The 12,673-nt window shown below is 42.9% G+C and overlaps 1 protein-coding gene across 1 annotated transcript in view; it reads left to right on the forward strand.

Moving 5' to 3' along the window:
• LOC119466509 (nuclear receptor subfamily 2 group C member 1-B-like) overlaps positions 1-12,673 on the forward strand; it is a 30,434-nt gene that overhangs the window by 3,713 nt on the left and 14,048 nt on the right. The window contains 2 exon segments of the mRNA XM_049657786.1: positions 1,281-1,418; positions 2,766-3,140. Coding sequence (XP_049513743.1) covers positions 1,340-1,418; positions 2,766-3,140 — 454 coding nt within the window. The 5' untranslated portion in view covers positions 1,281-1,339.

Genomic DNA, 12,673 nt, shown 5'->3' on the forward strand with positions numbered 1-12,673 from the left:
TTCCACGGCCTTTTAGAGGAAGAAGAAGACAAGGCGCGCTGCTGCGTTTGTGGCGGCCTTGACCGATTTTAAGAGAGCGCTTGGCCGCGCCGAGGTCGCACGGGCCACGCAACCGCCACGCGCGCGTGCGTGTGTGTTGAATGGTCTGCTGCTGCTGCTGCTGCTGCTGCTGGCTGGGGCGACTGGCTGCAATCTCTCGCTGACGTTGACCTGCGCGCTGCCAAAGCGCGTTACGGCGCGGCCTTTTATTACACTCCCGGCTGGCTGGCATATGGAGGGCAGGTTTTTTTGATAGAGTATTTGATAATCGCGCGAGAAACCGAACAGCCATGGCTATGGCCGTTGCTGTAAGCCAGCGCGACCCTGTCTTGTTGAGCAGGCCGGCCTTTCGTGCAGGGATACGTACTGCACGTTTTGTGCGTCATTGTCGCAATGAATTTTCTTTTAGGTGTACGGAGCGTAGGAATTGAGAAAACCCTAGTGGATTCCTGTTTTGAAAGCGCAAATTTTTACCTAGTAATAAAGAATGAGCTGTGTGTAAAATGTGAGGTGTGTTTTTCATGTTTTTCACAACATTGCATGGTTTGCTTGAATGCGCGGTACTGGAAGAGCAATGGCTGTTCGTACGTTTAAAAAAGCAGCCTAAACATATCCTTTCTCTGCATTTGACTATATGTATGAATTGTTGATCAAACAGACCTGTGTCAATGATCTCCACTAATTCAGAGTGTTACGCACCTCCCACTAAAAACGTTACATTGAAGAAGAATGCCGCTGTTTCCACCATGTAGCAGTTTATGTAATTTCGCAAAAACCTTTAAAAACTTGAAATATCTGAGTTGTGAGAGATGCCATCTGTCAAATCTTTTCCAACAAGAATGTTTCTTAATTGATTTGCATCAATCGCCCAGTTAGGCAAAGCCACTGTTAACCGTCTTCATTCAACACATTCTCAGTCCTTTTACCATTGTTCACATACTGCAAGCAATTAAGTGGTCAACGCTGGCATGAAAGGCACAGCACACAGAAGCACATCATTTGTGTTGTTGGCGGCAGGACACGAGTGGCCAAAGAAGGCCGGGGTGCCAGGGAGTAGAGTGATCTGCAGAAACAGTATGAATGGCCAAGTGACAAATGGAACAAAAGCAAATGCCTCACTTGTCACAGCACAGTTGGGGCATATAGTGTGAGGCCAGCTGTTGGCTCAAGCCTGTGCTTGTTTGGTTCAGTAGGAGCTAGGTCATCAACCTCAGATGGATGTTCTTGTTGTCTACCTCCAGCATTTCAGCCAAGTGGTGCAGCATGCAGTGCTGAAGGTGGTACTTGAGAAGTCCGGCCAATGGCGTCGGTGGACTCTCAAGACAGTGTGGATGTCAAGGAGGAGCGACACAGTCCGACGTCGCTGGCTGGGGGATCAGGTAGTTGCCTTGCTTGAGCAGTTTCTTGAGGATGCTTTGAAGGTGCACTGAAGAGGGATATTAGGTTGAACTTTATAGTAAGTTATGCTTCTGCTACCGTAAAACGGACACTCTTGTCGAGACAGGAAGCTTGGAAAGCCAGAATAGACATGAGAATGAAAGATGGGAGGGAGTGAGTGCTGTTACTCTGAACTTCCCACATTAACCATCCGTGATGTCATAAATTTTGATAACTTCTGCTTGGATCTGGTTACTTGTTTATCGGTAAACAAGGATTACATTGCATTTTAAAGGAACCAAAGAGTCTACAATTGTGGTTTGAAAACTTTTCCTGCACCAAAACGGCCCAAATGCAAGAAAATGCTTTGAAATCACTGGCATGTTGACAAAAAAACTGTAGTTTCAACAAAAAATTTAAGAACGGGAAGTTTGTTCTTGGTTTTCTCCTGTGGGTAATCAACCTTTTCTTGCCATCCAAATGAAAATAGAGTTTTCATAGAAGTCTTTACCAGTCTGAACTGATTTCGAATGGTTCTTTGGTGTCTCCTTAAGCTTGTTCAAGCTAAGTTATCCTGCCCTCTATGACAGCAAGTTGTCTTTGTTTGCTTGGTCAGGAGAAGATAATATAAAAGAAAGGAAAGCGAAGAGGGGAGAGAGGGACTCCTATGACATCTTGGTATAATGAAGCAAAAGTGTGGGAACATGAAGGCTGGCAGCATGTCCTGTACCAAGGCTTGTGTGGATGATATTAGGATATATGAAATTATGTTAGTTTTCTGTAGTTGCAGCATGATTGGCATATACATGGGGCAAACTTGAGCACTTAATTATGTCACTGAATTGTTTATTTTGTGATGGCATTTCATGTGGTCAGAGAGCAAAATCATAATAAAGGAGGAAGCAGGACATCAACCAAGAGGTTGGGATTACACAAGATTAGAAATACATTTTGGCTTGTATAAGAAGTTGTGAAAAGACTTCTGTGTAAAAGTCAAAACATCTCTTAAAACTTGTGTTAGCCCAATATATTTTGGGTCAACATCCTGCTTCACTTTTTAACGTATGTTTAGCTATGGGGAAACCTCAGGTCATGCATGATGACTGTGCTGCTCCATCAGGCACAGAGCCACACAGTACAGTTTTGCCCATCGCACAATCTTGTAAAGGCTGAAACAACAGAGCAGCCTCTTGCTCAGTCCGTGTCATCAAACTGATGTCTATAACTCACTTAAAGTTGCGTTAATCCCGTCTTTGGTTAGTATCCCGCTTCATCACTTAATGTGCATCACTGCAACATGTTTAACTTGTGCCTGATCTGGTTTTTGTCGTGAAATGTGCTTGCCACAGACAATGGGAGCAGCCCTGGAAGCCCTGAGTCTGGTGAAACCCAGGAAAATGGCGCAGCGCTTGGTGCAGAGTGGCTTGCGTTGCGGTTGCACGAACTGCAAGAGCCGCGGCGCGGTGCCACGGCTGCGGCAGCGTCTGTGCTCCCCGTGTCGAACGTCGTCGAACAGTGCGTGGTGTGTGGGGACCGGGCGTCGGGGCGCCACTACGGTGCTGTGAGCTGTGAGGGCTGCAAGGGCTTCTTCAAACGCAGCATCCGCAAGCAGCTAGCGTACACGTGTCGTGGTAGCCGGGACTGTCAAGTGACCAAGCACCACCGGAACAGGTGCCAGTACTGCCGGCTACACAAGTGCCTCTCCATGGGCATGCGTGCCGACTGTGAGTAGTGGTCTGCTTGATGATTTGTTTATCCAGTGGTTTCTTGCCATCAGCTTCATAGAGCTTTCTACTAAAACTGCTACAGAGAACTCTAGTGCTATGGTTGTTCAGCTACCATGGGAAATGTTCAGCATTGAACAGCACAAGTTAAGCGAGATCGTTTCTGTCTTCGTTTTAATTTGTGCGGTTCAATGCTGCACACGCTGTACCAACAAGCCCAAGTTCTTATGCTTTCAAGTACCATGGGAAAGATGGATTGTACAAGGAGTCGTCTAATTTTCATACTTGAGGTTTCAGACATTCTTGTGGCTTTATTACACTTTATATGCCTTTATTGGCCTAGATTTCCTAGCAATCATATTTTTCTAAATGCAGAAGGCAATAAGACTGATTGCACACGCGTCATCGTTGCAAATTGTTGCATTTATGATGCAATATATTGTTCAAGTGGTCAATTTACAAAGTCACAAAATCGTTTGAAGCCAGAAGGGCAAAGTTTAGGCAAATTTGTGTGCTACCCATAGTTCCCATGCTAGCTGAACTGAACTGGCCGCCATGCTTGCGGTTTCTCTAGACACTACAGCACCAGATTTGCTTCTAGTAAATTTTGTAGGAAACGTTACGACAACATTTATCCACCATTAATGTCGTAACTATTCTACGATACTAGTTAGGAAACTCCCGATAGGCCCCGTGTTTAAAACCCAGATGTAGTTGTTGGCAAACAGCATTGTTGTGCCACCTGTGGACAACAAAAATAACTATAAAACCATACTTCTTGAGCACAACAAAAAAGTTGCAAGTTTCATCTTGTCATTCACTGGTGGCACGTACGTCAGTCGCTTAACTACTTGCAGTAAGGTACCTGAGAGCGTCCAGAGTTTGAAGTAAAGTTTTCGAACTGCTACAATTGAAGAACTCTAGATTTGTGTAGCATCATTGTGCCGTGCATCTTGCAGCTGTGCTACACGTAAAGATCATTCAAGACTCACCGCAGTAGCTTAGTGGCTATGGTGTTGTGCTGCCGAGCTTGACGTCGCAGGTTTTATCCCAGCCATGGTGGCTGCATTTTGATGGGGGTGAGATGCAAAAATACTCATGTGCTTTGATTTAGGTACACATTAAAGAACCCCAGGTGGGCAAAATTAATCCAGAGTCCCCCACTACAGCATGCCTTCATGATCGTATTGTGGCTTTCGTATGTAAAACCCCAGAATTTTTTTTAAAGATCGTTCAAATTGCTGGACCCATCTTAATGAATAACTTAGTCTGTAGCTGAAGTAAGTGATTGTCAGTAAAGCTAAGTAACAGGCAAGCATCGTCCACCACATAAACTGCTCTGCTAGGCGTGTTGTGTGGGAGCCTACGTTTCCTTCAGGCAGCAATATGATGGCCTTTTGTTATCTTATTTTTAGCACGCATAGCTTTCGTGTGTCACATGTGGCAAGTAGCTCAATTTTGCATCATCAACTGGATTACTTGAGCAAGCAGGCATTACTTCTGCAACGAATCACAATATGCAATTATCCAGTCAAAATTGTCAACCACATTTAACATTTCATACTTTATCACACGTTTCTATGTGAGACCTCCGTACTAAATGTCGTAGTACCCGACTGCAATCAAGCCTTTATGAAATTTAAATTTAATTTCTGGATGGCTTGCATATTGCAAAGCTTTCATTGATATGTTGTGTAGTAGTGCACTTGCATTGTAGGGTTTCATTACTGATGTTGACTTACGCTATCTTGTGCAACTTGCACTGTGTGCAATGTGTAACTTGCGAATGGCAATGGGAAAGCGTGCTTTCAGTGTTTTTCAAAGCGATAGTTCTAGGTATATGGTGCACTTGTTTTCCCATCATTTTATTTACATCTACAAATGTGTTCAAGAGAAGGTTTTGTAGATGTAGAAACACAGATAAATTCATGCAGAGCCAGTACGTAGTATGTCTGCTGTTATAGGAAAAGTGAAACGTGAATGGGACAATTCAAATGGCAAAACAATGTAATAGGAGGATGACATAGATTGATAGTGATGCACTTGAACATAACTTGCAAGAATGAAGTGAGCACCACATGTCCACAAAGATGATTGGATGCACTGTTGTTTAACCTCCCTCTCAACTGCAATTTAATTCAGCAGTAACATACATTTTACTAGGGTATGCAGCAGGATTAATGGAGTTGCAAGTCCCTAAGGTCACGCTGTGTTACAGTAAATAGTAACATTAACACAGACTATCAAGATATGTCTTGTAATACAGTAAGCTTAGAACACAATAGCACAAAGCAAAAAGTGCAAGAAATCAGTGCAGAGGCATTAGATTTGAAAGATGTGCTTGAGTTTGTGCTAGTAACCGTAACATCTTAAATGCACTATTCGTGTCGTCACCAGAATTGTCAAACCCCTAAACTATTTCCACACCGCTTTAATATGACTTACCATCTCATTCTGCTCCTCATAATCATTACCATCATCCTTCGACAACAATGCTTACAGCACTAATTTATCAAAACAATAAAGCAAAAAAAAAAATCAGATGTACTACAGTGTTGAGAAGTGTAATTGTAGTGCAGACTATAGTGCTGACTCCATTATGAATATTGTCATCTTTTTGTTTGCATCTGAAAGGTCCCATCCTCGTTCCGTTTGATACCAGTAGCACGTGCCTAACGAATTTGTACTCGCCCTTCATTCAGGGCTGGGCTTTTTGTCTCCCCTTTCCTGCACCAGCTGTGCTGTATGCTTTGCGCACGCTGCTTGATTCGTGGGTTTGTGTGGTGCTGGGTGCTTTGGCTGACACACATGCACACGCCCTTTGACCCGGCTCCACGACAGCTGCGCTGCCCGCACCCCTCACCCCCCCCTCTGATCCCACAACCGCTGTGACCTACCCTGCCCCCATGCTGCTGACGGCAGTCTCACACACAATCCCCGGTGGTGGTTCTACGCTGAGGCTTTCCCGCCACAGGGTGGCAGGTTAGTTTGTTTGTGTTTGTGTGCGTGTGCATGCAAGGTTTCGATCTACACTGCTTTCTGATGAGACGCCAAAGAGGAGTATTATGCCCTAGTCACACGGGGCGCTTCTGATTACAATTGAGCCTGATCGGGATTGAATTTCTAGTCTAAATTGAGTCAGTTGGCTCCCTTCCGTTGCAAGCTGCGGAAGGGAGCTAATCGCGATCGAGAAATTCATTTGAAAGTGCCTCGTGTGACTGACGTATAAGACCAAAGACCATATTTGTAAACATGCCTCAACTTCAACCACTTCACTCGCTGTGGTGGCTCTGTGGCTGTGGCATTCTGCTGTGTAATATAAGGCTACAGCTTTGACACGCTTCGAGGCGGGCAGAAAGCAAGAACGCTCATGTACAAAGTGTTGGGTGCATGTTAAAGAACCCCAGAGAGTGAAAATGAATCTGTAGTGCTCCACTATGGCATGTTTCATGGTGCCCTTGGTACATTCAAATGTTAGCCTTTAAAGAGCCAACACTTCTTACCAAGAATGGTGCCAAAGTGGTCATAGAGCCGTTCCGTGGCTTGGTAACATGATTCCTCTGCAGGCATTTCCAAGTTCGACAGGTATAGGTGCTTACCAGAACCTGTACTGCCACCTGTTGTACCCATTAATAACTATGAAACTGTTACATGTGCTTGGTTTGTCAAAAGAATTCTGCTGACAGCTAAACAATGACATGACTAGGCAGGTTTCTCTAAAGCGAAAAAGAAGAGTTTTGACTGAAAACAAGCTAAGCTTTTCTGAAGCCTTTGAAGTGTTAAACCCTATATCAACTGGTCAATCAATCAGTCAACCTCACCTTCAACACTGCTGACAGCGCCGCCACACAAATGAAGCAGTCACTGCAATACAGTAACACTTCTCGGGGATTCCTGCAGAGTAGTTGCTTGAAGCAATCTCCTGAAGCAACCCTCAATTCAATATTGCCCTTGAGAAGGGGCTAGAAATGTCCGCTTGCAAAATACAACTCAGGCATTGCTGACGAACATCACTGAAGAGCAGTGACCACCACTAGAGCAGTGACCACTTCACTTGTGGAGTCTTCTGCTTGGGTGTTGCATGTTAAGGAAGAGGCATATCTTCGTATGCAATGTCAAGTTAGTCCAGATTGGTTTAATTACACATCTAAAATAGTGAATGTTAATGCTCTCTTGGTATTAACAAAGTGATTGCTAGTGCTAGTTGCTGCTGATTGACTGCAAGTGGGATAGTAGTACAGAGTAACTCCCCACTCGGGCAAATTTAGTGACGCCTTGAGCGAGAGCACTTTTCTACAGTGAGTGTAACTCTGGCAACGTGCTGCTAGACAGCAAAGAAAATTGTTATTTGGCATTGATCGAAGTGTCGATCAGTAAATCAGCTGGCAGGTTACATATGTGTTACTTCAGGCAATACAGTCGAACCTTGACAAAGTGATCGCAGATATATCGAAGTAAGTTTAAAATGATTCTCACCGATATCAGCAAGTAACGAATATATCCTTGTAACGAATACTGTTGGATATGACGAACGTGATTTGTGCTAGATGTGACTTCGTTATAATGAGTTTCGACTGCATTTGCTAAATATGATGCTGCATTGTAGTCAGGAACGGTATTTAGCATTAATTTTACTGCAAATAAAGTAATTCATTACTACCCAATAACATGATCAACCGTCACGAGCTAAGACAAGACAGCATTGCAGTCTAAAGCGAGCAGGCGAAGAATGGCAGTTTCCATTGCAGATGGCATGAGGAAGTTTATTACATTTATAATTTTTTTAAAAATATGGTTTCACCATTAGAGCTGAACGTGTACCAAGTAATTTTTCTATTTATTCTTGAAGCACTACTATCAAGGCTACATAATTCAACACAGAGACGTGAGTTTGACTTACTGGTGAATGCGTTCCATGGCGAGTGTTGCCAGAACTGTCGGTGTGAAATCCTGCAAATGACACTAAGAGCGATATCATAGCTCAAAGTGACACTGAATTTGCCCGTGTGACTGGGATATAAGACTGGAGTAGGAAAAGTAGAAGCTTTTCTTCTGCTTTTCTGTCTGTGTTTAGCATGCTTGATGTGCCACTATCAAACTATTGAGAGGATGGATTACCTCAAGAGTTCCTATCTATCTGAATACGTGGGGATGGAGCAAGCATTTTGCTTGGCCTCCACTACACCGAATTTGTTGACGTTTGTAGCATTAAAAAGAAAGATTTTAAATGTATACCGACTGTAGGGAGCACATTGAAGGGGCTTCTACTGTCGGTCGAACGAAGACGACAGTAGCAGAAATTACAAAAATTTACTTCAAAATATGAAAAAAGCAATGTCGCACCTCTGTAAAATTTGTTGCGTTAGGAGCCTTTTTCTCTTTTATAAACGCAGCAGATTTCATTCAAATAGGTTCAGTGGTTGTCTAATGAGAGCATTTCTGTATTTAACGTGTATTTGAATATTTACACAATTTGAACAGGGAAATCAGTCAGCTATGAAATAAAGTGTCATCCTAAGAGAGAAACTTAACTTCTTATACTACATTAGTTTCGTGTGCTTTAGATGTCCCAATAGCTGCAGTTTACAGAATTATGATACTGTTTTTGTTGCCCAATTACAGAGTTGTAAACTTGATACTACAGTTCTTTTAAATTTTCATATCTTCATATGAATTTGTTAAAAAGGAATTGATGGCTTAAGTTAGATATCCACTTCCTACAGCCCATAGATATTAACTTTTTCTTTTGTATGCAACACACCTCATCAAATTTCGTGCATTGGTTGTCGAGAAAAAATGTTGCAGTTTCACCCGAAAGGTCAAGCATCAATTGTGATAGCAAATTAGTAGAGAGCAATACGAAGTAAGGATAGTCAGTTTTATCAGCTGTATGAACTTGGACATGCAGCAGCACCAGCAACGCGCAGAACTGTTGTCTTGCCCACGTTCGCACCTAACGCACACGGCGTTGGTGACTGTTGCCGGTGCCTCTCAAAACCTGCTGGTGCCCAACGAGGAGGTTCTTTGGACTGGAGGCTAGAAAGATCCCTCTCCTAATCACTTCCTCCTTTTTTTTATTTCTTCATAGTACTGTGCGTGTGCCTGTGCTGTGAGCTATCTTCTCGGCCCACTCATCTGCTGAACTGGGCTGTATTGTGCTTGGGGGTGGTGCACGATCGTGGCGCACTGGTTGTGGCTGAACTGGTGGGGTGCCCATCATTTAAAGCTTGTGTGATCAACAAGGGAACTAATTTTCTGGGAGTTCGTAAACTACAGCACGTTTTATTGGCAGGAGCACATCCTGCACTCTTGACTCATCACCTATATACAGGGTGTCCCAGCTATCACGCAGCATGATTTTAAAAAAGAGGAATGGCGTTATGCGAAGCAAACCTAGTGCATATTGTTTCCAGTGCAGTGGAGTAGCCGCCAGCAATTTTTTCGTTGCTGAGATTTAATTAGCTAATTGTAATTGATTATCTAACTCGACAAGTACTGCCCTAATTATCAAAGTGTCAATGAAAAAATTCTAGAGCGACATGAAAAACTACCGGTACAGCTTTCGGTTGCTCAATACGTGCCACATAAATGTGTTTTTTCGTGTGTGAAAGGAGCCCGCGAATACATGCAGAATTGCTGCGCGACTGGCCGCTCGAGGCACTTTGCTAGACATTAACTAAAAAAAAAAAAAAGAGAGAGTGCTTTAATGATTCGTACCATTTAACAGAGAAGTCCACCAAAGAGACAAAATATTTCACATGAGGTATAAAAGCTTGCAAGAAGCCTAACAGGAAATATGTCAATTGCTTTAAATATTGTAAATATTTGAACCGGGGGAGTATGAATTGAATAGTAAAGGCTATTCAATTTCTCTTTGAAATTTACAATATTCACACGCCCATAGTTAAAAACATATAAGGAAGTGTTAGCTCTTAACATTTCCCAATAAAAAACATGCAAAACACAAAAGCATTCTTTTGACTATTACTTAATCAATTTGGATGAAATTTGTTGCGTATAAAGTCAAGTTAAATTTTAGTGACTGTTCAGAGCAGTTTTATTGTTTTTTCCACGAAATAGTGACAAATTTGGAAAACTAAATATGCTTGAAACATCAGGTTTCCGATTGCATAAAGCCCAAACCGCATTAGAGCGATTTTGTGCGCGACGAGCGATGGCTTTGAGTGACGAAACGGGCCGTCACGCAAACAGATCACTCATTCTTGTCGCTCGATCGCTCGGTTCTGGAAATCTAGAATTCGTGGCTCGGTCGCCCGGAAGTGCTATGACCAACTAGCCAATAGCGCGAAGCAGGAAATGGATATACATCAGTCAAGCACTACCGATTGTTGCACGGAACGAGCAAACGACAAAATTTTGATACGTGCTAGGTTAAGAACCTAGTGCAAGACCTTTAGAAATATCTATGCGGCCCTTTACAGTAAAACACATCAACTTAAATTAATAAAGCACGCGTCACACTAGTCTCGTTATGTATTTGCTGCCCTCATACTGGCAACACCGGGGAGCCGTCGCTCAAAGTCGTTGCTCGTGGGGAGTATGACTTGTAGGCGATGAGCGAATGCGACAGCCATTTACATCGCGTCGCTTGTCGCTGTTGCGCGCAAGATCGCTTGCATGCGGTTTATACCTAATTCTACAACAAATATGGATCTCGCAAAATTCCATCACCTGATTCAGCTTTTTAAGCGTATAAGCTATGCTCATTGCCCTAAAGCATACGATTAATTTGCCAGCAGGACTTTTGCAATACCTCTGTCAATCATTTCACACAAAATGTGAAATAATATAGTCACAAAACAGTCAGATGCTGTGCATGTGGCAATATGCTATGTTTGTCCATTTCGAATGCTGTAATTTTCGCACTTTACAGTAGTATCACAGTAAGTGTCATTTTTGTGAAATAAGGGTGTTGTAAGATTATGACGATTCTTACAAAAAGAAGGGTATGTAATGTCAAAAAAAATTGCAGGCACACTTAAGGAGGCAGTGCATAAGCGATGGTGATTGGCTGTATGCTCCTTGTAGGGTGCATTCAACACTGCACTGTAGGCCTGTTGCTGACTGTAGTAGTTTGGTTTTGGTAAAGCTGGAGTGACTCCTTGCACACCACTTTCTTGCCTGTGTGTTGTTGGTTTTATTACCTGCATTATGTACATTTTGTGCCTTTTACATGCGTCCTAAACTTTATGCATGCTGTCGTGAAATGCACGCACAAGGTTAAAGCGGCCCTACAACACTACTACATACATATGCGCCATACAAATGCTCTGATTAGCACTTGAGGCAAAGCTTAATGCTGTACATGAAGCAGGCCATTTAATTATCGCTCAGGAGACTCACTGTCCCTTCCTTTTACTTCTTGAAATTCTCACCGGTTTTCATGCTTGTGATGCACCAGTAAAAACGATGCTTAGTAACCGGATTTCTTTAAATCTCACAGCTAAGCAGTGCCTTGGCAGATTAAAAATATATAGGAATGTCTTGACTGATTTGAGTGGTGGTGCCTTTTGGTGGTATCACCGGAAAGCCAAAACCTAGTTGGTAAGGTAACTTTTTGTCTTTCGTTTGCCTTGTGAGCGAAACTACGCTTTGTCGCGTAAAAAGTCAATAAGTGAAACTGAATAGTACCTCTGTGCTGATACTATGGCCTCTGAGATTGGGCGGCACAACAAACTGGTATTGGAGGCCACGCCTATACCAAAGGTTAGGGCAGTGCAGGTGTCTCTTGCTATTGGAACAGCGGCAAAGCACTCGATTGCCAATAACTTTAAAAAATCCTTGATGCGAGAGATTTTTGAGGTGATATTCTTTAATAACAGGCACCATTCCACACCTTCCTTAATTCTCTAAAAAATGTTACAGAACCCCTCTTTATGAGCTAAACCTGCATCCTAGCAGTTATTATTATATATTTTTTTTTTTGGGCCCCTTGTATCCTGTCGCCCTTCTGTAGATTTGTCAAACAACCCTCCCGCATGTGAAAACCTGTATTCTAATGCATGCTCAAGTTCAATGTGTGGTGTTCAATGGTTAGGATTTGCAGTGTTGAATTCAATAGTCCTTACCAGCATGTTATGGTAAATTTTTTTTTCTCTGTGCTAGAAAGGAAAAAGACAATGTACTGTGTCCCATTTCTCAGTGGTTTACAATGCTGAACAGTTAGAAGCTTAAGAAAGAATGAGACGCAACTACAGATGCTAGGTGCATCTAATAACCACATCTGTTTTGCTTCTTGTCTATTGGTTTCTTGAGTTGCTAAATGTTTAGAGCAGAAGCCACCAACGTTAGTTAGCTCCAACTAGTTACCCGCCACCCTGGCGGCAATGTGGCTTCAGCATTGCACTGCTAAGCCCGAAGGTGCGGAATCAAATCCCGGCCGCATTTCAAAGGGGGTGAAATGCAAAAACACCCGTGTACCGCGTATTGGGTGCATGTTAAAGAACCTCAGGTGGTCAAAATTATTCCGGAGCCCCCGACTACAGCGTGCCTCCGAATCATATCGTGGTTTT

The sequence above is a fragment of the Dermacentor silvarum genome, chromosome 10, assembly GCF_013339745.2.
Source record: "Dermacentor silvarum isolate Dsil-2018 chromosome 10, BIME_Dsil_1.4, whole genome shotgun sequence".
Classification (NCBI taxonomy): Eukaryota; Metazoa; Arthropoda; class Arachnida; order Ixodida; family Ixodidae; genus Dermacentor; species Dermacentor silvarum.